This window comes from Catharus ustulatus, chromosome 9, assembly GCF_009819885.2.
Source record: "Catharus ustulatus isolate bCatUst1 chromosome 9, bCatUst1.pri.v2, whole genome shotgun sequence".
Classification (NCBI taxonomy): Eukaryota; Metazoa; Chordata; class Aves; order Passeriformes; family Turdidae; genus Catharus; species Catharus ustulatus.
In genome coordinates this window covers 30,359,474-30,383,802 of record NC_046229.1, presented here as the reverse complement: position 1 = coordinate 30,383,802, position 24,329 = coordinate 30,359,474, and the positions used below count along the sequence as shown (strand labels likewise).

The window sequence follows — 24,329 nt, the reverse complement described above, 5'->3', positions numbered from 1 at the left end:
ACTGGAAACCTGTTAGTGTAGTTCAAGTTTTCTGCCATATTTCTTAGTGAGATCTTACCTGTTCTAATAAACTGTGAAAGAATTAGTTAAAAATGGTAGAGAAAATAATTTTTAAAACACTACTCAATCTTGGCAACGCTGTTCTTGCACCTACCTCCAGTGAGTGAAGCCCTGAACAAGAAGCCAGCACAGGGAGAGGGCTGAAAACTGCTGTGAAATACCATGGCTAATTTTAGACTCGTTTCCAGTCATGCAGCTTGAAACACAGGGAGTAATGGTGCTCATAAAAGTACTTGCACACTTTGTAAAGATAACACAGGGTTTCAAAACAATTTTTATTTCAAAGCTATTTCTGAAGTATAAGACTAAGAGTTTGTCAGATTCCCCAAACAATCCCATGCCTTTGAAGATCACCTTCCCAGCACAGACCCCAGTCTTATGGAATTCCTGGGTTTGTAGGATCAGCCCCTGATGCAAGTCAACTTTCTGTTTAAGCCATAAAGGAGGGAGGAAGAAGAAGAAGAATAAATCTGCTAATCAATAGGCATTAACAAAAGAAAAAGGATGAGGTAGAGGTAATTTTTCTTTTAAAAAGTGAAATTTTGAACTGCTGCCTTGGTAGCTGTGGCAGAGAGGGCATTATCATTCCTTTCTTCTGTCTGTGACAGTGGCCACGCACAGCTGAAGAACAGCTTCAGCCTGAATTCTGTTTGCAGGTTGTTCCAAAACATGACATAAACCACTCACCACACTGCAAGTCCAGCATGAAGGGCTCCTGCCCTGACTCTGCTGCTCACTCATCCCTGCTTAGATCCAGCTTAAACCCCAGAAAGGAGCAGGACAGCATGGATTTGTGTTTCCAGACAGGAAAGCTGGGCTAAAGGCTCTGCCTCTGGATTCTGAACCAAGGTACAGTGTTTCTTGCTCTTGCTGGCCCTCAGGATGGATGTGGCTGCTTTCTCTCAGCCCACAGAACTCTGTTTAAACACTAAGCTAAAGGTATTCTGTTGTGTAGTTTCTAATTTTAAGTGTTTTCAAGCATTTAAAATAGACTGTAAATGTCTGAAGCTGCAGGGGAGTGAATCTGTGCCATCTTTCCATTATTAAAGTGTTCAGACCCAGGACTGGACTTTGGTCCAAACTATGTGTCAGGGCAGTGCCAGGAGATGCTGGGGCTTAGTGGTGTTCTGTGACTGAAATGTGAGAGGGAAGCAGTCCATGTTAAACACACTGCACATGGAGCACTCTTCTTAAGTGCCTTGTAAAACACACTAAACATTGGTTAGAAACACATTCACCACTGCTGACCACACAGGTTTTTGTATTTAATAGAAATTAAATTAGTAGCTTAATATACATAATGTGACACTTTCCAGTCCAGTAGTTCCCAATTCCTGCTTTCAAGTCACAGTTACTGTACAAAAAATAATAACAACAAAGAGCAACCAAAGAGTAAACACCGTCACTAACACACCGGACCCAGAAAGGCTGAATTTCTGTGGAGCTACACATGCCAAAGGATACAGAGAGCTGGAGCCATGGTGGTGCAGTCATGCAGGAGCAGGGCAGGGTGCTGCAGGCAGGGTGCTGCTGCAGGGTGCTGCTGCAGGCTCACCGTGCTCCGTAGCTGTAGTAGAAGGGCTCGTCGGGCCGGTAGCCGTAGGCGGTCGCCGGGCGCCCGGGAACCCCCGTGCTCTGACCAAACCCATCCACTCCAATGCTGCAAAACACAAGGAGAGACAAACTGCAGGGGCTTGTATGGGATGGAAGGGACACCAGTGCTGGTGGCTTCAGCTTCTCCTGCTGATGCCTTTTTGGGCTCACCTAAAAACAGAGGTCAGACAAAATTACGGGAGTAAAAACCAGTTTATTTATATTTATTGAAGGGCCTTCAGGTACATTTGGGCAGACAAATCCTACCCCAGAGACTACACCCAAAATGGATGATGGGTCACAAGTTTTTACACTTTTGTAAGTTTGGTCCATTTGCATATTGGGGATTCATCTTCCAATTACAGCTTCAGGTGATGAAGTCATTTTACCCCAAGTTTGCTCTCTACCAAAACTCACTTTTGTTTCCATCTCTGAGGACCTCAGACAGTGAGGTGTCCTTGATTCCAGAGTGGAATTGTTGTGTCTGACCAAAATGGGAGAACAGCAGCTGACACTGGGTATGGAGTTTAGATTTATACACTAAAGAACTGCAGGATTGCAAATATACGAAAAATATACAGGCTAAAATCCTAAGGCATCACTGCCACAGAGATGGTTTTGTAAGGAAACATTGGCAGCTGTGCTCCCCTTCTGGACACCCCTGATGGGAAAAGAAATGCTGCAGAGACACCAGTGCAGGTCCAGTCAGGGAAAGGCTTTCAGGGCCAAGAGGAATCCCAGGAGATCCAAAGTCTTCTCTTCCCTCCTTTCACAGATTTGCTATCCAAGCACTTTACTTCCATGACTCAGTGTCTCCATCTGTACACTGAAGTTATCATGTCCTTCAGGCTTCTGGCAAAACCTGTTGTAACCCTGCCCTACACAGCACATCTGAAGAGTGTCACTCCCTGCCTTCAGTCCATTTTTGAGGTGTATGGAGAACACCAGCCAAAAGTGAGTATCTGGGAAAAGATGGTGCTTCTGGTGGGATACAAGACCAGCAGCCAAATGGCAGAAGGAATTAATCATGTACTGAAAAGCTGTGGACTAATGAGTCAGAATAATTATTTTTTATGTAAAACAGCATCTTTTACACCTAAAAAGCCCCACAGCAATGAGTTAGATACCGAAACACAAGAACTGCATAGGGAAAAGTGGCACATATTTCATACTCAACAATAGCTCCTGCAGGAGGTAGAGGAAAAACGAGCATTGCCCAAGACACTGGATTACTGCCTATTCATAGCTGTGTCACTTCTTAGCTTCCACTTCAGTAGGGGGACAAATGGAAAAGGATCCTGATTTATTGTCTGACTAAAGAAGCATTGAAAGGAGCCGAACTTCCCCTCTGAAGACTGTCAAAACACAAAGAACCAAAGTGCTTTTGGAGTGGGGAAAAGCTGAAGCTCATTACTGCCAATTATCCATATGGAACATGGGTTATGCAACAGTCAAGGCTGGGAAAGAACGACCCCTGCAGAAGATGTACAATGGGTGGGCCCCAGGCCCTGGCTCTGCAAGGAGCTGGCACTGCTCAATTGGTTGGGCTGAAAGGGCTCAGCTGCATGGGGGGGGACCATGTCCATCACTGTCCTCACAAAGGCACTTTCCTTGAATTGTATCTCCGTGAGGTCCTAGAAAAGGATCCCTAGTGCCTGGTTTCTCAGAAAATGAGTTCACTCAGGGCTATCCTGATAGTCAGGGGAAGGTGAGGCTGAGATTTGTCCTCTGAGATGGAAGGGACAAACTGCAGAGTAAAATAAGCACTGTTTTCCTTGGATGTATATTGAGAAATGCTGTGTCCTGAAAATGCTTTGTATTTCCACATGTGCCTGTGTGTATCTGAGCAGGCAACACCCATCTCCCAACTCCTGCACAGAGCCAGTAGCCCCACCTTGCAGGCTGCTCAGCCCTTCAGCACAGCAGAGTGGTCCTGGTGTGTTCTGCAGTGGTGCAAAGCTCTGTGAATGCATTCCTCTGGCCACCCATTCCTTCCTGTATCCACTCCAAAGTCCTCTTACCCTTTTCCAAGCCCATTAGGAAATGAGCTGGTGACCTCTGAGGCACCTTCCCCAGATGCCTCCTTTGTACCTGGCAAACAACAGCTTTCTCATTATCAGGCCTGAAGCTTTGAAAGACTCCTGAAAGAAGGGATTAAGAGAAATCCTGTTACTTTATGTTTATCTCTCATCTCCAGAAACCCCACACTGAGCACTCACCTTAGCCAGTCCCTGCCTCTCCTCTGTCAGTGGTTTGCAGTGTGCAAAGGGACAGACAGACAGACAGACAGACAGACCTCACCCAGGCTGCCTTTGGCTGCAGTGTCTCCCTATCAGGCCCAAAGCTCCTGAGAGCAAGCCCACAAGGACAAGCATGAAGCTGACCAGTTTGGCAGTTCAGCAAACAAACCAGTTAACAAACTTCTATCAACCAATGCCAATTCCTTAAGGGTTCCTTCAGTACTGTCAGTGCCACAAGCTAACAATGTACCAAAAGAAGGCACAGTGGGAATTGGAAGCACAGGGTCCGGTTCTGTTGTGCTTCTACACATTCCCAGTGACACCAGACACACTGCAGAGAAGCAGGACCTTTAAGGCTACCTTTAAATTCATTACTTTCCTCCAAATATCCTTAAAACATCTACAGTTGATTTATAATGAAGAGCTATTTTAACAGAAAAATTTTCTGGGTTTATCTTCCCATGATGTTTTCTGTGACTGTAACAAGGTTAGTTGTGGGTAAGTTGTTTTTAGCGCAGGTGTGGTAGAATTTCTGCAAAACTCCTTCTGGAATGATATTCAGGTGAGTGAGGAGGCAGTGGGTGCCCAGGGCTGCTGACTGCAAGTCAAGCTCGCAGCAACCATGCCCGGGCTCACAGCAGTGCCATCCTCAGGTTTCCTGTGGCAGAGAGGGACACAACAACACCAGGAACCTGAAACCTGTCCTGAACTCCTTCGTGTACACACCCCAAGCTAAACCAGCCCTTGGCAGTGAGGTGTAATAACGCCCTGAGCCACACGGTGGCAATGGGCCTCTATCCCTGCAGGCTCAGCTCTTCCAGCCACTTCCAGCTCAGTAATCCTTACTCAAAGAACTTCTAAATGTATTTAAACTGATAACAAGAGCAGAGAAAATATGGTTTCAATCACATTCTCAACAAATCAGTTTTTAATTTTTTTTATAAATGTGTAAGTAATTAGGTAAAAATCCCTGGAGTTTAAACTTTGAGGAGTATCAGTTATTTCCAAATGGTTCAGACATATGTTAGTGTCCTGAAGAAAACTGGAAGAGATGGATCAGCTGATAACTGCTTTGGACAGTCAAGGAAAAAAAACCCAAAACAAAACAGAAAATCACATTAAAACACCTTGATCAAATCACTGCTCTCTCCTATCTAAATATTTCCTTGAAGCAAATGAAGTCTTGACCATGCTTGAAAAAAACTGGCTTCATTTTTGCACGTTGGTGCTCTTGAAGCACACCAGCTTTGCTGTTGGATTGTTTGCACTGGCAGCCTGCAGCACGGGGCCTGTGGGAGCTCAAGGGAAGGGTCCTGAGCCCAGGAGGTGACACAGGGGTAGGACAAGCAGTGAGCCAACACGTGCCTAGAGAGGCTGCCAGGCCAAGGGCAGAACCCAGCGAGGTGAGGACGGATTTCAAAACAAGTCCTGATGAATCCTTGCCCCTTCTGCCAAGAGCAGCAGAAGGGGAGAGCCAGCAGAGAGGGCAGTTCTGCGGCTGTAAACACTTGGTGGATAACGACTGGCCTGAGATCATGATCTGTGCCATGTGTGCTCAGATTTATACCAGCAATCAACCTCAAGGCTTGCTCCTATGAAAAATGTGTTGTTGGCTTTACGCTACAGCATCTACCAGGAAACTCAGTGCTCAGCACAGCAAGCACCAAGCCTAAATTTGGGACACTTAATTATCTCTTGGGGCAACAATACTCACACCTGAGTTAGTATTTTTCCTCCCACTGCTGTGTAACTGGGCAGGCAGAAGTGCATGCAGCCCTGCAGCTGTGGAGTGGCTGTGGATCCCAGAGCAGCCTCAGGTGCTGAGCCACGGCTCAGTCACTGCAGCAGCTCTGTGTCACAGCCACGCCTGCGCTCAGAGCGGCGCTCGCCGCCCTGGCACAGCACAACTGTGCTCTTGTGCAAAGCTCAGCCCCACGCCTGGGGCTGATGGAGTTAAACAGTGAACAGCCCAGCTAATTACCATGTACTGCTAACCTCAGTTGCTGGTTCATTTTGAGACCCTTTAAAATATGAACTGTGTATTTTACCCCTATGCACTCTCTTAATGATTTGTTTTTTTTAGACTGAAATCACTTCCAGCCATCAGTTATACTCGAGGTCTCTACACATGCACTTCTCCAAGCACAAATATTTCTTTTTCCTATTGGTCTGCCAGCCCCTGTCAGAGCAAATTTCACTTTAAACTAAATGCTGTGATACTTAAAACCTCTTGGATTACTCAGGCTGCTAGTGTGATCTATGACCTTCCCCAAATGACAGCTGAACTTTCCAATTTGCTTGTACTGCTAGGGAACTGAGCAACACATGCCGAAGAGGAAAATGTTCCTGATGTGCATGAGTGAGGAGAGATTTCTTAACAGCCCTGCTTATTGATGCTTGCTCTGATTCAGAGCATCCAAATTCATATGCTCATGTAGGATCTTAGGTGCCCTGACAAAATTCAGGCTGTGAAGACCAGTTGTGTCCTCTCACTCAACATGAAATGGCAGCCAGCATCCTGCTGCATCCACAGAATCCTGAACTAGACAGGCTTCCTGGGATGTGTGCAAGGCTCAGCAGGTTCCCACAAGGAGCATTCCATGGGGAATCCTCTGCTGGGGCTCCCCTGCAGGGGTCTGTGCTGCTCCCCAGGGTATCAGGAGAGACTGGTGAGCCTGGGCAGGGCTGGGTAATTAATACCTGAGTAATTAACATCTGCGTGCAGAGTGACCCCAGAGCTCCCCTGACACTGCACACCCCACCCTGTTCACACCAGTGCTCACACTGGGACCAGTGCTCCTGCTGCCAGGGGCTCTCCAACCACAGCCTAATTCCCAAGTGCTAATTTCTCCAGCATAAGCAGGGCCTAGAAAGGTAAAAGCAGCATCACTGGGGAGATTCTTGGTCAAAAGTAAACACTTGAAATCCAACTGAAAGCTTCCCAGTAGGATCTATGGATCTTGCAGAGAGCCCAGCAGTAAGCACTGCCTGGAAACAGGTATGAGGCAGTTTGGCACATTGGACCAGAGTGTGCTGTAAGACTGTCACTGCCTGTGTAGGTGACAGTGACCCTGGAAAGCCTTGGAGGGTGAAGTACCAGTTTAGGAGCTCACACTTTAGGGCCAAAGTTTCATTTGTTTCTGCCCAAAATTAAAGCACCCTGGAATCACTGTCCTCTGGAAATGAACTGCAACCTAAACACACACAGTGCTTCCACCAGAGCCAGTATTTCATGTCTAATTCTTTTCATTCTAAACTTTTTCTAAAACCCTGTCAATCCTCTCTCCTTACTCTGCATCAACAAGCCCTCATATCTCAGAGGCTCTCAGCTACATAGTGGGGATACAAGATTTATAAGCTTATTAAAAATAAAATCTATAGATTTTTAATTATGTATATCCTCTGACCTTGCTAAGACCAACCAAACACTACCTGCAACTCTCAACTCATCAGCAACCCTACCAATCCTAAAGAAGGACTCACACCCAAGTTCTCCACATGCAGGAGGGTTTACATGCAGGTGTAAACAGGCAGCCTCTGTTGACACATGTGGCACCTCTGACCACACCTGCAGCTTTCCAAAACTCCTCCTGAGGATCAGAGAAAGGGCTTAGAACCAGAGGGGTCCTGAGCATCTTTCAGAAGCCTGCTATCAGTACAGTTCACAGCAGTCCCACTGCTTCCTCTGTACCTTCTCCCTCTAAACACTGGCTATTATTGTTTCTAAAAATCAGTCTTCACTCCTGAGCCATCCCCACCTCAGCCCAGGCAGGCATTCAGAATTTCAGCTGCACATCACGTGGAAATCCTAAATTTTCTCTTCCATGAATCTACTCATGTGTGACAGTACAGTTCCCATCCTGTATTCCCTTATAAACTCTCATGCCATGAACCCCTGTATTCCACAATGCTGGATCATGCTCCTGTGTGTAACAGATAAAACAGATCATGTTCAGATGAATACTGAAGGCTGTACTTTCCCCTCAGGAGGTGCCAGAGCCACAGGAGTGGCACACCAGGCTCTAATCTCAAGACAAGCACAGCATTATAACCTGTACAAATGAGATGCAGTTCACTGATTAGAACACTTGCCAACAAGACACACAAGTTTGCCAGCAGCAAAGGCTGTATTTTTCCCCTCATCTCAGTGTTTTTGTTTGTTCCTAAAGTGTTGATGAGTGCTGCTCTGAGACAAGGACTGCAGTGCAGGGCAGTATAACCACACAGGGGGTGCTCAGCCCTGCCAGCCCAATTAGCAGCCTGGTTGGTGAATGCTGCAGCTCCCTCCCTTCCTCCCTCCCCAGGTTTCCTCTGTACAGAGACAGGCACGGAAAGGCAGGGGGAGCTGGGGACATCCAGCCCTGACCCACTGCACTAGCAGGGATTAGGGCACAGTGTGCATCCAAGCACAGCAGGTGGGAAATGGTTTTCAGTTCCACAGAACACATACAGGCCTCCAGCTTCCAAAGCTGTCTGCAGGTATGACACATTTTGCTATCCTCTGCAGGTACCAAGGAGCCATCACACTGGAACCAAGGCTCAGTGGCCTTTCTGCTGATATCCCCTGGCAGCTGGATCCCATTCTCCCAACACCAGCCATGGCAGGGTAAAGGGCACAGGCCTGCTGCTTTTGCCCTTGCTTTAAGTCCAGAGATTTAGATGATGATCCCATTTCCTCCTACAAACCAGTTACCTCTGGTTTGCCTTCACTGACCATAAATTTCTGTCCTTCAGAGAGCAAGAGCACAAACCATGGGTTATGGAGAAGCCTTAGGAAAAAACAATGTTTCTTTATGCAATGTCTTGTAACAGTAGATTCTCCCAGTACTGGTAATGACGTTAAACTATTAACCACAAGTCTCCTAAATTCTGCCTCTCATGACCCCAAGTTTTTCTCCCCTATCTGTGAAGCTTTTTTTTTTTCATGTTTTCTGTTCCTCAGGCTCAAAAGTGGGAGGGGAGTTTTGTGGCAGTGTCTGTGACTGTGCCCACTGCATCAATCACCCAAGTCTATCTCTACACAAGCATTAAATGTTAATGTCCCTTAAATAGTAATATTGCATCTGCTCACAAGACAGAAAATATCCAAATGAACCTGTGCAATAATACTTCAGTTCCCTCGTGCATCATAATACAGCTTTTATGGATATGATCATGTCTGTCCTTCCATGTGATCCAGCTTTCTTCAGTGTACTTAATGACTTAAAGTTTCCAATTGCTTCTGGACTTGTTGCCCAGTTGTATCTCAGCACAATACTGCTGTTTCTCCCATTTAATTACAAACAAATGGAAAGCTGACAATGGTGGAGAAATGAGCACTGCGTCTCTGTGTCAGGCTCCAGCTATGCACCAAGCAATAACCATGCCAAAATTCACTGGGGGCAGGCATAAAAAAAAAAAAAAAAAAAAAATTCCCAACTGAACAGTAAGAAAGCACTGAACCAAAAACAAATGACCTTGCTTAGCCAAATTCAGTGCAAAGTCTTGTTTGAAAGCTGCAGCTCCTGCCATCCCTGCTCTGCAAACACAGCCTGGGACTTGGCCTCAGTTTCTTGCCCTGTCAGTTACCTGCTGTGTGATCCTGGACAAGTTGCTCCTTTTCTCCATGACCTCAGTTTCCCATTGGAGTATTGGAAGAGAAAACACCCCAGACATTAAAGACAGCCAAATGACAAACTACAGTAATGAGAAGACTCAAATTAGACTGACATAGACAGAAAAGACTTTTGCTTATTCTGTAAAACCCTTTAGGAAAAGAAAAGTTTATTTCTGCTCTGCTAGAAAAGCAACCAATCCCCAGAGGCAGGGGGCAAAACAGCAGCTCCAAGGCTGCAGTTGTTTCATGCAGCCACACTGTTCCTTTGAAGGGCATTGGGAGAGCTCCTGCAGCAGCCCTGCAGCCAGGCTCACAGCTCTGCCACACAGACAGGGAGCTTCTCAGCCATTCTCTACAGGATTTCTTAAAAGGTCAAGTGCAGACAGAGCTGGAACAGAAATCAAGAGCTCTGGCTTTCCATTCTAAGCCTGACAGAAACATCTCCTGTGCTGTTGGCTCAACAACTGTCCAAACCCACTGATTAGACACATCCATTTCTTAAGAATTAATTAAGAACTAATACAAATTTAAAAAGCCCAGAGGAACAGGCAATAAAAAGCAAGATGTCTTTTCCCCCCCTCTCTCCTTGCAGTCCAAAGTGTATGTGTCAGCTCCCTAAACTGAGGAGTGCATTGCCTTAACGTGAACTAGGGATAGGCCTGCCTTGGGAAGCTTTCACACCTCTCTTTAATTGTCTCCAGCAAGCTCAGTCAGGCTGGGTACAGAAAGCTTCAGGCAACTGCCTGAGCAAAGTAAGATGCTGAAGCTTCACAGAGATGACTGGTGTCACTGACAGAGCAGGATCTGCTCCAACTCCCACAAGCCCTCCCATTTCCACACAGAAGTGTTCCTTGCTTCCTGTGCTAGAGCAGCTCACTGAAAATATACTCAGAGACGAGCAGCTGAAGCAAAAATGCAGCTTGTTGGTGGAGAATTTTCCCTTTAAATGTTTATACAAACTCCTCAAGCCCAAGCACAGCCACTCAGTTCTGTCCTTCAAGGAAAATGGGGACAGAAGTTCCCTGCTGAGCACCAGAGCCTGGAGAAGCCAAGGCCACAGGGCACTGGTGACATGGTGCTGTCTGCAGGGTAGCCCAGTGTGGATGAGAATCCAGATGCTGGAGGGAAGGAGGGAGGGAGAATCAAGAAATCTGTTCTGCTCTGACTTGCAGCTGCAGCCAATAAAAGCTTTCAAAGCCTTTTCTGAAAGTTAACATTGCTGGGGGATTTGCAGTACTCGCTCCAGCACACACAGCAAATGGAGTTGCAGTTATTACTGATGAAGAAACTTGAAATATTTTTTACCACCACAGATTATTTCAAAACTGATTTCAAACACTTTTATATATCAGCACAGGGCCCTAGTGAAATCTTGTCAAGATCTACCCCAAATCAGCAATGACTTTACTGAGAATTAAGATGAAAATAAATCTCAATGTCTCTTACCAACCTTTTTTTCTTAGGAATAACACTGGATACATCAGGAAACAAGGAGATACAAATACAGATAAGGAATGTGTTCTTGGAGATCTGTATCTTGGAGTAGCACTAATATATAAAAAACTCAATTTAAATTAAAAATCAAATGCTTCCAGACCAAAAAGGTTGATCAGGGAGTATTGGACAAAATAAAATTTAAAAAGCTCAAAACCCAGAAGGCAAATAAACTCCATAAGCCAATTTATTATTTTTTAAAATCTCAGAGTTAAAAAACCATCATCTTAGCTTTCCAGAGGGAAAAGGGTGGGTCAGTCTTTGGAGTTGGATGGCTAAGGCTGATAAACACAGAATCAGAATAAAATTTTAGAATCAGAACAATTTTAAGTATTTGGCAAAGAAATTAATTTGATGTAGTAATTTTTATGCTAGAGACTGGTTCAGAGCACATGTTCAGTTCAGATAATAACCACAAGAAATATCCCACTGATATATGGGCCTTTTTAAAACTCCTCATTTTAAGTTTAATTTTGAATCCTGTGAGCATGCTTAAACCCAGCACACAAAACACCCCTCACTTTATTACAGTTTTAAATCTTTCTTCCAGATCTGGCCTTGCAACCACTTGTCTTGATAAAATAGGTCACTTGAAAAAGGAAAGCTCAATAAAATGAATTACAAAACCAACAAGATTAAACTGATTGTGCTGTTTTTGTACAGTGCAGCCGAATTCTGCAAATATGCTGCTGGCTGTGGTTTGGCATTTAACAGCATGTGATCAGTGAGAAGGAGGAAATTTTATTCTCATTAACTGTTGCAGATTTACTGCAGTGAAAAAGGGCTATGTAACCTGAGAAGTGACAGAATGGAAAGATCAAAGCAGCAGTCTGGAAACTAAATAAACCTTCTGGCTACTTCCTGCAAGGAAAATTCACTCTGGCAATGTAAAACAGAGTCCAGTTAAAAACTACTCTCAGTTTTATGAGCTGTCACAGCAGCTTGAGTGGTTTGGACCAGTCAAGTTTAGAACATTATATTTCCTTGTTTTTGTCTCAGATACTTCTGTAAGCAGTTTTATAGTTTCTTTTTCTTTTTTTTTATTTTTAAAGAGAAAAATAAAATTCTTTTCTTTTGGTTGAAATCGAGAAGGTCACAGCTAAACTCATTAAAAACAAGCAGGTCTTCATTTGCACATTCCATTCCCCTTTACTACATTTTAATATTTTACTTTGAGATTTATAAGCAATGTACATTTGCTTTAATAACTCTTCCGCATTCTGTTCACTTATTGTTTAATATAAGTGCAAATCAGTTTACAGAGCCCAGATGGCTTGTAACCAGGGAGCCAGTCTATTCCTAGTAGCACATCTGGAGGGACTGAGCAGCAGACAGAATGTGGGAATTAATTAATGGTACATTTCAGAAGAGACAGACCCAGGTTTGGGGGATTTTTTGGTAAGACATTCCAAAGTACTTGAGCTCACTGCTCCAGCATTTGGGTATTCTTTTAAAATTCTTAATAGCCACCTAAACCATGATGGTTAAATGAGGCCAACTGCAGGTGGAATATAATAAAATAAAAAGCAACTGAAAAAAAGGTATAAGAAGTGGCTGCAATTGAAAGAGGCCCAAGTATCCTGTATTCCAAAAGAGCTGAAGTGCATTAAAATCTCAATACTCATTCTCTTCCCAAATGGCATCTGCAACTTGCTGAAAAAACTGCTATTTTAACTGTGTTAAAATATTCCCCAGCAAGCTATTTCATCTCTCCCATACTGCTGCAGTTGTTGGGAGCAATTAAACCTCTCTCTTACAGTAAATGAAACGAGGGCAACCTGATCCTTCCCGGCTCCAGACCACACACCTTGGTGAGGTGGTGTGGTCTGGTCACTGTGGGAGCAGTGAGGAGAGCCCTGCCCTGCTCCAGCTCTGGCACCTGACTGGAGGAGTGACTTCCCTTCTCCTGCTCTGGCACCTGACTGGAGGAGTACAGTAATTTCACAATTATAAGCCGCACCATTTTGACTAAAATTTTGGTCCGAACCCAAAGTGCGACTTATAATCAGGCGCGGCTTATATATGGACAAAGAATGAAAAGTTGCTGTTTTAGTTTGGAGGACAGGTGTCTGCTGAGAAAGGCAGGAGCTTCTCTTTGAAATGGAGAATGTAAAGCCCCTCCCTCCAAATTATTATAATTTTGAAATCAAGGGGCTTTCAGGCAAAAATATGGGAATTAGGAATAACAGTTCTTTTCTAGGGAAATTAAAATAGAAATACAGCACTACAAAGAAACAAACTCCAAACCCTGACAGAGTCAGAGTACAACCTGACACCCCGTCAGGCAGGGTGTTGGTAGCAGTCCCATTAAATGGTGGCTGCATCCTCCTGCAGTGACAGATGTGGCTCAGTTGGAGCAGTGCTCCTGTACAAGGTGCAATTTCCCTCCGGAGGTCCAGTGGTGATGTGGAGAAATCCGGTTTTCCTCTGGAGTCCAGTGGAGAAAGGGCTCCCTTAGTGTCCCAAACCCTCTGTTTTTATCTTGGTAAGAAATGTTGGGCTCTTCCCCCTGGCTGGAGCAACTCCCAATGGGATGCAGTAATTTTATCAGTCCCACAGTGGGACTCAATGGGCCATTAGCAGAAAATGACTCCCTGGAGGAAGGATGGGTTGTGAAAAGATAAAAAACAATGCCCTGCCTGGTTTCAATGGATGGCCCATCAGCAGAATATCTCTCTTGGAGATAAGGATCACTGCCCCCACCCTCAACAGATGGTGATAGAACAGATACCTTTTATCACACTCTGTATTGTAACATGCAGCTTATAATCAGGTGCGGCTTGTAATCGTGAAATTACTGTAACTTCCCTTCTCCTGCTCCAGCTCTGGTATCTGACTCTGAGGGAGTAACTTCCCTTCTCCTGCTCCAGCACCTGACTGGAGGAGTAATTTCCTTTCTCCTCCTCCACCTGTGCTTCCCTGCCCACCTTGGCTATCAGCTCTCAAGGACTGTGGACAGCCCTTGATCAGAACAAGGACTCCTGATCCTAAGAATACAGGGACAAATAAAAACCCAAGCACATTCAAAAGTTATTGTCTATCAAATATTGGATATGAATAATATTGTCCTTTTATGGATATTGCTCAATTACAGCCCTAATCCTTCAGTGGTGCAAAAGTTCTCCAAACTCTGGGAAAATCCCATTGATGAATATGGGCCACAGGGCAAAATCTTCATCCTTTGGAATAATCAGACCCCTGTCTTCAAAAATGCTCCAGTAACTGGCTACAGCACAACAGCAGAAATTGGTCAGACACTTATTAGTGACACCTAAACTGGATTATATGATCAGGTTGCAGCATTTCTAGAAACAAAGCTTTGAGAAGACAGTATGAAAAAAATAATGAAGTGATAGGAGTAGGAATATGAAAAAAAAACCAGGAAAGGATGGAGAGCCATCTAGTTTAGTACTGATGCAGAAACAAATTACTGTAAGAAACAAAGAAATTCAAGATCACATTCAAAAGCTCCTAGCAATGAAACCTTCCAGTTCTGGAAGCACCACTGCCACATTTCAGTACTGAAGGAGAATAACTACTCAGTGAACTTTGGGTCATTTTAGGCCATGATCCAGGCAGAACCTGAAGCAGTCAAGTGAAGGCTTTCAATAAGCTTGTTCCAAAATCCTCCGAAGGTAGCAGTTCCCACTTCCCTCTCACATTTCTCTTACATGCAAAATCTCAGTTCCAGGGGTATGTGGCACCTGGATAGGCAATGAGGAACAAAATTCTCTGCCAGTTCCCCAGGAACAGTCAGTGCCTTTAATTTTTATAAAACTAAACATGTAGGCACAGTTAGGACAACAGAATGAGATAAAAAAGGTGACTCTGCTGCCACTAACAAAAAAATACATAAACCAACCAAAATAAACTCCCTTATTTGAGTCCAGAAACTTCATTGGTTCTGGGCTTTAAGGTCTTTTCAAATTCGTTTCAGTGGGATTTACAATTTGCTAATACTGATGTGTGATAAACTAATAAAACCTGCCTGCAAGGTTATAGGCCCAATTTACTAATAAAACCTAATTCAATTCTCCTGGGAAATGCAAATTAAATAGTGTCCAAATGGCAGAAGCTGAGTACAACTCTGCTGAACATATTGCAAAGGCAACTAAGCTGGGCTTTGTTTTTAAAATAAGGTTTAATTATGAAAAAGAAGCACTGCACAGTGCTGTAAGAAATATCACTACAGTAAAATGGGTCAAAGTAGAATCATCTTGCAATAGTAATTTATATTCTTCTAGGTTTTCTTTTCATTAATTAAAAGATTTTATACTCACTATATGTTCACCTCTAAGACAGGGAAGTATTACTGCCTCTGTTCAAATGAGGAGGAAAGAGATGTGGGTACTCTCAGCACACACCCTGCATGAGAACATTTTTTGTCTAAAGGAGCAGGAAACAGTCTGTTCTGCCACTGATCCCTGCTGCTGTCTGCTAAGAGTGGGATTTCACCCTCAGAGACAGCCTGCAAGATGGTTCTTACCTCCTGAAAGGCTGGGAAGGGAATGTTCCAATTTCAAAATAAACTGTGCTGAACTTTACTGAAAGTAGAAGATGGATGAGACACTCCCTGGCAGGGTCACCAAGATCACCAATTCACCAATTCCTTCAGTCCTTCCTTTAGCAAATCTAATTGAAGATGAGGATCTATATGGGATATAGCTCTAAATGTCAAATTAGGACATAAGTTACAGGTACAACCATTTAAAAGCATTTTGATAATCATTCACAAGGTGCACATTTGCCAGCATCTGCTGTAGTTGCTGTACCTGACCCAGATGGGAGCTGTTCAGCTGGGACTCCTGACTGGGAATTCACATCACAGTGCAGCAATCAACAGCAATGAAAGACTACAGCTCCAGGTTGTTCCACTGTGAAAACTCCCACCTGATTTTCATCAGGGTTTCCAAGAGCAAAAAGGCCACAGATATGAGCATTCCTGCCATTCAGTTTGGGCTTTTAGCACATGCAGACATCACAGTGGTTAGCTCAGCTACAGAAAAGCCAAGTCACACTGAGAGTGTTGGAGCACCAGGACCTGTGGCCAGGTACTGTTTCCATCAAGCCCAGACACAAGAGCCCAGCTGTGCACTCTGCAATTTGCCAACAGCAGCCACAGCTTCCCTGGGGCCAGCACAGGCTCCAGACACCGAGCTCACAAAACATCCAATGACCTGCCAGGGCAAAAACAAGACATGCAGCTACAGCTTTAGGCTGGAAATCCAGGCAAGAGGAAAGATGTTCCACCAAGGACAGACACATGCAGTCACCCCATAAAACTGGTTGTGCTTGACATGCCAAACCTCACTGCTTCCTGGGAAGAAGCCTCAGTCAGATCTCTGTTGGGAAGAGCTGGGAGTGCACATGCTGGGAACAGCACACACAGAAAGGTCTTGTCTCAGAGAAAATGAGGATTGTGCAATGGCAGCTCTGCTGCATTTTATAGGTTAAAGGATCCTGCACTGGAGAAAACTTCCTCAGGGAAAAAAAAAAGTTCTGGCCAGCTCTAGCATTTCTAACTATTAATCTTTTCAAACCTACAGACTGAGAAGATTTGAGAACTCTGTTGAAGATATTAAGCAAAAATTGATTTTTGCACTCAGAGTTTGTACTATTACCTAGCTGTAGCTGGGAAAGGTTAAAAAGTGGCCTCTTCCCCAGAAGGCAAGAAAATTACTGTAGCTATCTCTATTAAAAGGTATTTAGCCATCACTATTATGTTTGTGTCTTAAGAAAGTAATTAGTCTCCAGAAGGTGATTAAAATTTGATAAATGACCATAGATTCTGGAAGATGTCTTTCAGCTGGTCTTTATCCCCTGCAGCTCAGACACTAAGCTGTCATCACATCAGCCAAAGGTGAAGGATTTTTGTTTGCCACAATCATAAAACTTTCACTCAATATTAAGCCTTATCAGAACCAGAAACCTTGAATTCAGATTTTAATAACAGATGAAAATTTCAAATCTATGCCTAATGCCCATCTGCTTCTGAGAGACAGTAAGATGATTCAAAGCTGGTAATCTAATCACAAAAGTCTTTTCCTAGCCAATGAAAAAAACCTGGATAGAAGCTGTCAAAACAACCTCCTCAGCCACATCTTTTCTGTTGAATGGAAAACATACCTTGCAGTCTGTCTGCATTCTGCTCCAAACCTTTGAGGAAAACAAGAGATGCTGTTTATGGACTTAATCATCGCTCCTGTGGATGTTACATTCTGAAATAATTCCATTTATAGGCCTCGTAGGTAACAATACAACTCCACTAAGAATATAGTTCAGGGATAAGAGCTGTAAATGGAAGCTGCAAAACACACAAGTTAGATCCCCAGAAACACAGCATTTCTCAGGGTGGCACTATCAGAAAAATGGCAGCTGCCCAGGTTTTCACTTTTTGTGCTGCTTCTGCTTCATGATGACAAGTAACAGAAATAACAATTATCAGGAGATGGACATGTCCAGAACAGCAAGTGTGCAAGCAAATCTACAAACTGAACTTCTATAGAGTTTTCAGAGTTTTTCTTTACTTCACAATGCATGATCATGTGAGGTGGCATTCTCCACTCCTAACAGTAACACTGCTCCAGGTTTCAGAGGAAAAGTCCAAGACACCCCATGAAGGGAAGGCAGTGCTTTGAAACAAGCCTCTAAGACACTCCAGCTAATTCCTCAGAGCAACAGATGTTTTCAGTGCCAATGCTGTCACTTCATGTTTCCCTCTTGAAAATGACAGGGGAGAACAGCCACAATGTGGTAACCCAGTGAATGCAGATGCCTATCCATAATTCAACTATTTTTAACTCCTGTTCTGCTTGACTTCAAAAAAGCACTCCCCTACCCTCCCAAGACTGTGCAGCAGCTCTAGGTGTGCAGGTCCAGTGTCTCCTGGGACAGGGACTCCACAAGAGATGCTTGTGGTATCCCCTGCTGGATTACAGGAGAGTCAACCACTTCAGCAACTGCACCTTTGGATACAGGTGCTGCTCCAATTGCCCTGAATTCTCCCAAATGAAACAGAGTGGAATTACAGTGGCACAGGGTGCCCTGGATCTCTGCTGGAACAGCACCCCCCAGCCAAGAAGTTCACAATGTAACTGGAATAACAACACAACACATGGCAGGTGCTGTGGGCTGAGTTACCGAACATCACTTACAGGGAAAATCTTCAAGACACTTTGAGTTTCACTGTGCTCCTTGACAGCCTCTCCTCACAGACACATTTCTTTGGCTCCAAAAGTCAGGATGGTGATCAGAACACACTTAAGCCCTGCTAATGCACTGAGGGCACCAACATCAGTTGAACAAGAACTCAGTTTCTCAGTGATGTGCAGCCACTAAAATGTGGGACTTTTTGGCTGCCTTTTCAGCCCTCCTGGAGGCAAGGGGAAGTCCTGATCCACTCTGAGCACATTGAAAGGACAGGAAATAGCCTCAGAGAAATTAAAGAGGTAACATATCCTCATTCTTTCTCACAGGAATGCAGAAAGGAGAAGAAAGGATTAAATTATTCAAGGTTGAGGAGCAAGAAGTCAGCTCACGGTTGTTACCTACATCAAAATTCACAGGGTGGTCTTAAATGGCAAAGAGACTCTCTCTTAAATGACAAAGACTTCAGAACCCACCCCATTGCTTAGCAAAAACTGCTTCTATTACAGAACTGAAAAGCCTAATATAAAAGGCAAAGACCAGAAGACACAGGCACAACAAATAAATGTATAATAAATAAAAATAGTATAATGAATGAAAAGACCAAAACCTAGAAGCTACTCATAATTAGCAATCTCCCTCTGAACTTCCAAAACATGTTATTATTAACTTACTTGCTAATTGTCTATGAAAACCACAAGTCACAGCTTTCTTGCTAAAAACGTTTCTGAAAACATATTCAAATATTAATAATAGAAAAATGAACCATTTTTATAACAAAAATCTTGATTTATTAAAAGCTGGAACTGGTTAAAAATAAATCCTTGCCATAAGGTTCTTGTTAGCTTTAAACTGTAAGCATAAAAATACCCTAGAATTATGTTTTGGAATGGCTGAAATGTACACTATATAACACATAAAAAGCGCCTTGACTTGCTGCTATTATTTTTAATTAGGCTCTGTAGCATGTATGGTTTTACCTTCCAACACCAGTTCAAATTGGGAGAAGGGAGCTCCAGACTCATGGGACTGGCAATTGCATGGCTCATGCCTTGGAGCACTAATGCATTTTACATGAGGTCTGAGCATCAGGAAATCCTGGCTGCTGGCGCCAAGCAGTTCCAGCCCGTAATGACCCACATGTGAAAAGTCGGATTCGCCACTCAGCTGCCAGTATCTATTCTATCAAACAATTCACTCCTGCTCTGCTACAAATAAGACAGAACATTTGCAGCACTCCACACTGGTTCCAATTAGACTGTGTGTCTGGACTGCAGATAAGTCCATGGAGCAATCATATTGAAATTTCTGTCTTCTAGAGAACAGAATTCTAGTGAGAAATCCCAGTATTTCCAGAGTCCATCAGCATTGGGCCAACCTGCAGTTTTTTATTTTCATTCTTGAGGTGAGCCCTCAGAATGCCTTGAAACATGCAAGAAAATTCTACAAATACTTGATTTAACTAGGTATACACCAGATGTATTTTAGTTGGAATACAATCAGATTAAAAAGGAGGTTACTGCTGGAGCTCCCTGATGAGGGACTACAATTTGAGGCTGACTGATGTGCCTTCACTTTTAACAAGGACACTGAAGATGGTTTTGTTTCCCAACTGAAAGCTCTCTGGTAAATAAGGGTATCTTGACTGGGGCTTTCTCTAAGTTTACTGGAAACAAAGGAGTCTGCAGGCTCTACCCTACACACCTTTCCCCACACCTCCAGGTGGGCTCGAAGACTGTTGGGAGCTCCCTCCAATGTTCTGGTGAACAGAGGAATCCATCACCTCGTGGCCTGTGTGTCTATTCTGAAGTTAAAATGGTGAGTCACCCACTGAGACCCCAAGAGCAGCACAGAGCTCACACTTACCTCAGTTTCTCTCCCACCTGCAAGCTCCACAACAAAGATTGCACATTTGGAAGTGATCAGCACAGGCACCAGCATCCCCTTCCCAAACACAAACTCACACCTCTCTGAACTTGATGCTTACTGAGTATAAATATTTACTTTTTTCTAGAAGATCCATCTCAAATCCTGCTTTTTTTCCCCCTGAGCATGTCATTTTAATCTGTCCTTAAAAATGCTACTGCTACTCCAACCTCTACTCAATGTTCAGCTTTCTGGTGCATCACAGGTAGAATACACCAACAAAAGTAACTGTCCAACACCTTTGATTAATTAAAAGAAGCCAAAGTAAGTTGTTAGTGGGGAAAAGAACATTCTTCCTTTGGAAAGAAAAAGCTTCAGCCCCAGGGCTGGGCACATCCAAATAGCTGGATCTTGTTGAAGTGAATGCTGTACTTTGACTATCAAGTGTTTGAACCATTTCCTGCTCATGACTCCACAGAATTCATGCTTTATAAAAGGCACTTCCTAAACTCTATGGCATCAGGATTTCTGAAGATTCCATTCTTTGAAATGAGTCTTTTCTATTTTGAACCCATGGGAGAAGTTCACTCAGAAATTCAAACTGGAACAGCTTGCCAACATTGAGAATGAGGAGTTTTCACCAGAGGGGAAATTCAGAGAAAGATCTCCCAAAACATCAGCAAAAGGTGATGCCTTTTGCTCCTATAGCCCATTTTCAAAGTACCCTCAGGAATCTAGCTGAGAGTATCTTGGGAACACTTAGGTTAATGGAAAAACACCAAAAAATTCCAAAACCCACAGCAGCTGAAAGACTTCTTTTAAATTTAAGAATACTGGAAACAAACATCACCTGGGTAATCAGCATCTCCAGCCTCTCTTTAGATGTTTCCCAATGTCTGAAGAGTATTTGAGTAGTTGTCATAAAGGTGGTGTGCTCTGTGTTGTTGTTCTATTTCACAGCTTTTGGAAAGCTGCAGATGTATTTACAACTTGTTAGGATGTTAAAACAGACATGTGATTCAGACACCAGGCTAGCCCTGCTTGTGGACTCTAAATCATTCCTAGTGCTACAGTGGCAAAAATTACCAAGCACTACAAATGAACTCCTACAGAGAAACTGAAGAGCCATTGCTGGATGATAAGAATTCTTTACCAGGAGCACTTACTTGCCAGAGAAGGGGTGCTGCCCAACCAGGTCTCCATTCTGAAGCTGGTAATCCCCGAAGATATCCGGACTCACCGCTCCATCGGGGGCTATCAGCCCATCTAGAAAAACAAAATACAGTGACTTGTAAAGGAGCAGGGTTGAGGGCAAATGGGCAAAAACACCTGTCCTGGTTTCTTTTAGTAATTCATTAGGAATTTAACTTAAAATATTTCTGTGAGGAACAAAAATCTACAATAATACTGAAAGCCAGCAACTTCAAGTACAAAAAAATCCTTCCTGGGATTCCAAGGAGCTTCAGCCCACTGCCCTGAAAAATGCTGTACCTAAGAAATACTCTCTTGGCCCTTCTTCCTTAAGCCTATAAAAGTTATTTCAAGACAAATCTTGTCTTACCCATCAAAGTAAGCCCAGAGAACAAGTAATGAAAAAGGGAAATCATTAATCTGGGCCAGCAACATAAAAATAAAAAAGCAGCAAAGGTCTTAATTGTTCAGACTCTACACTGCACCACTGTATCTCTTCAAACCTGTTGAGAAAAAAAAGAAAGTGCCTTCAAACCTATTTCTTTTATCTTGCCATCTTTTAATAACTCAGAGCTCTTTCCAGCAAGGGCAGGCTTTCCACATAAGATCCTCCCATGAACAGAGGTTACAGATCTTTTGTGCTTCCTTTACATTACAACACTGGCATGTGAAGATGCAGACATTTGTAAAGCCAGAAGTATTCCTTAAAGGCTTCACAGTCTCTGCTTGCTTTATGAGGAAAAGAAAATCAGGAGCTAACATCTTCCTTCTGTTACATCAGTGTAAATCCAGAGAGTGTCTTTGAAGTAAAGTCACTGAACTGACCCCAGCTGAATGAGAGCCCAGCTTAACTCTTTGCTGTTCCCATTCACAAAACACATTTCTTTTTGATATTAAGGGCACAGTTCTTACTTGGTAATTAGTATTAGGCTCTAATCAGATAAAACACACTCTTTCATTCAAACAGACCCTACATCAGTTTGTCTCCATTACTGTATGAAAACAATTCCAGACCTGAAGTGCAGAAAGCATCCCCATAAAAGCAGGGCAGAAACAGGTACATCCAGCCTGATACATTAAGAGTTTAACAGAGGGAAGAAAGAGATTCTTAATGACTAGGAAGTTACAAATGCCATTCCACTTTAAAGAAAGAGAGATAAGATCCAGGGAGTCACAGGCCACTTAGCTTAACCTCTGTGGTTTCAAAACTACTAAAACTGCATGTGCAGGAAGCAGTGGAAAGTTACTTACAGACACAAGGGCTTAGAGATGATGACTCTGGCATTCAAACAAATCTCCCCCTGCTTTATGAATTTACCTGATGTTTTTTGAAGATAATATAGTGACAAGTGATAAAAGGAATAGAATTGACACATCTAGATTTCTAACAGCCATTTGATGAGGTGCTACAGAGATTCATTTAGAAGATAATACCTCATGGGAAAGTGACTGAATGCAAGGCAGCAGATTGCAAATGAAAAATGCCAGCCATGATCAGACCACATTTTAGCAGCATCAGATTGCTGTACATGGCCATGTTCTAATTGCAGACATGTGTGTACAGTATGTGAAGGAGTATGACTTGACAAGCAAGTGATCTGGCAGGGATCAATACTCCTGTCTCTCAGCATGTTCAGCAGGACACGGGTGCCCTGTGACACCACACTGATAGAAAATGTCCAAAGAAGTGAAAAGAAAGTTGAAATGGCCTTTATTAATAAGACTTATCCCAAATTTTTCTATCTCACCTCTTAGTCTGTATGCTCCACTGAACTGAAATGAGGAGAACCATTATCACTTTTATATTTGCACCACTTCAGATCAAAAGCAATCCACTTAAGTGACTGTGCATTTTAAATAGCCAGGCTAGGTTAAAACTTCTCTTCTTTGAGAGCAGAGAAACTCAAAAATAACATCTGTCTTTGTATTAATAAAGCAAGAAGTACATTTTAACTCTGAGGCTACTGCTACCACTACTTAAAGTGTCTTCAATCAAGAGTGTTAACAGTCAAACCATAACACTCAGAGTTATGGCTCACATGAATTTATAGGAAAATGAAAGCACATGGATAGCATCAGCTGCAGAAAATGTGATTACACAGTTAAAGGACATCTGTTGTTATGTACATTTCAACATAAATTAGGTTATGTACTTCCAGAGCAAGAGAGACACTGGGCTCAGGAAGGTAACTTCAGAGATTCTACCACGTTTTTCATGGAGATTTAAATTACTGTGCAAGACAGAGACTGGTCTGTCATGAAATAAGGAACCCATCTTGCCATCAGCCAGATCAAGAATGATCATGGTCAAGGTGGGACTTGTAGTGAGTGTCAGCCATCAGTGCAGATCACTTCTAAAATTATCAAACAAAATACAAGTATTTCGTTTCTGACTGCACAAAGATTTGTACTTTTGGGGGGTTTGGGGTTTTTTTTCACTAAGTAATGCTCTATCCTTCAGAAACCCAAATCCCTGCTGCAGTTGGTACCTTAACCTGTAGCCTTTTCAAAGGAATATTATGTCCCTTTTGAGATGCCACATTTCAAAAGTTAAAGTCCAGGAAATTGCAGAAGCACACAATTACTGACACTTGTTGCAATGAATCTGAGAAGTGAATGTAATCACCCTTTAAAAAGGGCTACCTTTAAAACAAAAGCACATTTCAAACACCTGCAGAACATATCACCAGAATTCTACCCTCCCTTCCCAGTCAAGTATCAATTCCAACACAAAAAATCCAAAAGGGAAAAAATATGATACTAAAGAGGCAAGTTCCTGTGGCAGAAAAAGAAGAAGCCTTATGTTTTGCTATCCTTTGAGAACAGTATTTGAGATGCTGCTGAAATCTTGCACAATTATTATTTGCTTGCAGCAACTAGGAGTGAAGATGATGAGGTTTAGTGGTTTTGTTTTTCAAATTACTCTTCCTGCAAATTGATCCAGAGTCACAGAGTTTTGTGACTCATGCTTCATGGCAGAGGACTGGACACTTATGTGGAAAATGAAAAACACAGACTCAAACCCAGCAATTCTAAAAAAAAGCAAAAATTCATGCACTCAGTTATCCAGGAGCTTGAAAAGGATCTAAACCCACAAGTTTGAGAGGGTAAGCCAACTCCTAGTTACAATAAGTTATAAAGAC

General features: G+C 43.1%; 1 protein-coding gene across 2 annotated transcripts in view; it reads right to left on the bottom strand.

Moving 5' to 3' along the window:
- Nucleotides 1–316: 316 nt before the first annotated feature.
- The window catches only part of KIFAP3 (kinesin associated protein 3), a 67,745-nt gene continuing 43,732 nt past the window's right edge, over nucleotides 317–24,329 (bottom strand). For both annotated transcript variants that reach the window (XM_033067431.1, XM_033067432.1), the window contains exons 19-20: nucleotides 21,162–21,261; nucleotides 317–1,720 (exon numbers count right to left, since the gene is read on the bottom strand). In XM_033067431.1, the coding sequence (XP_032923322.1) occupies nucleotides 1,612–1,720; nucleotides 21,162–21,261 (209 nt within the window). In that variant the 3' untranslated portion in view covers nucleotides 317–1,611. The remainder of the gene's footprint in view (nucleotides 1,721–21,161; nucleotides 21,262–24,329) is intronic.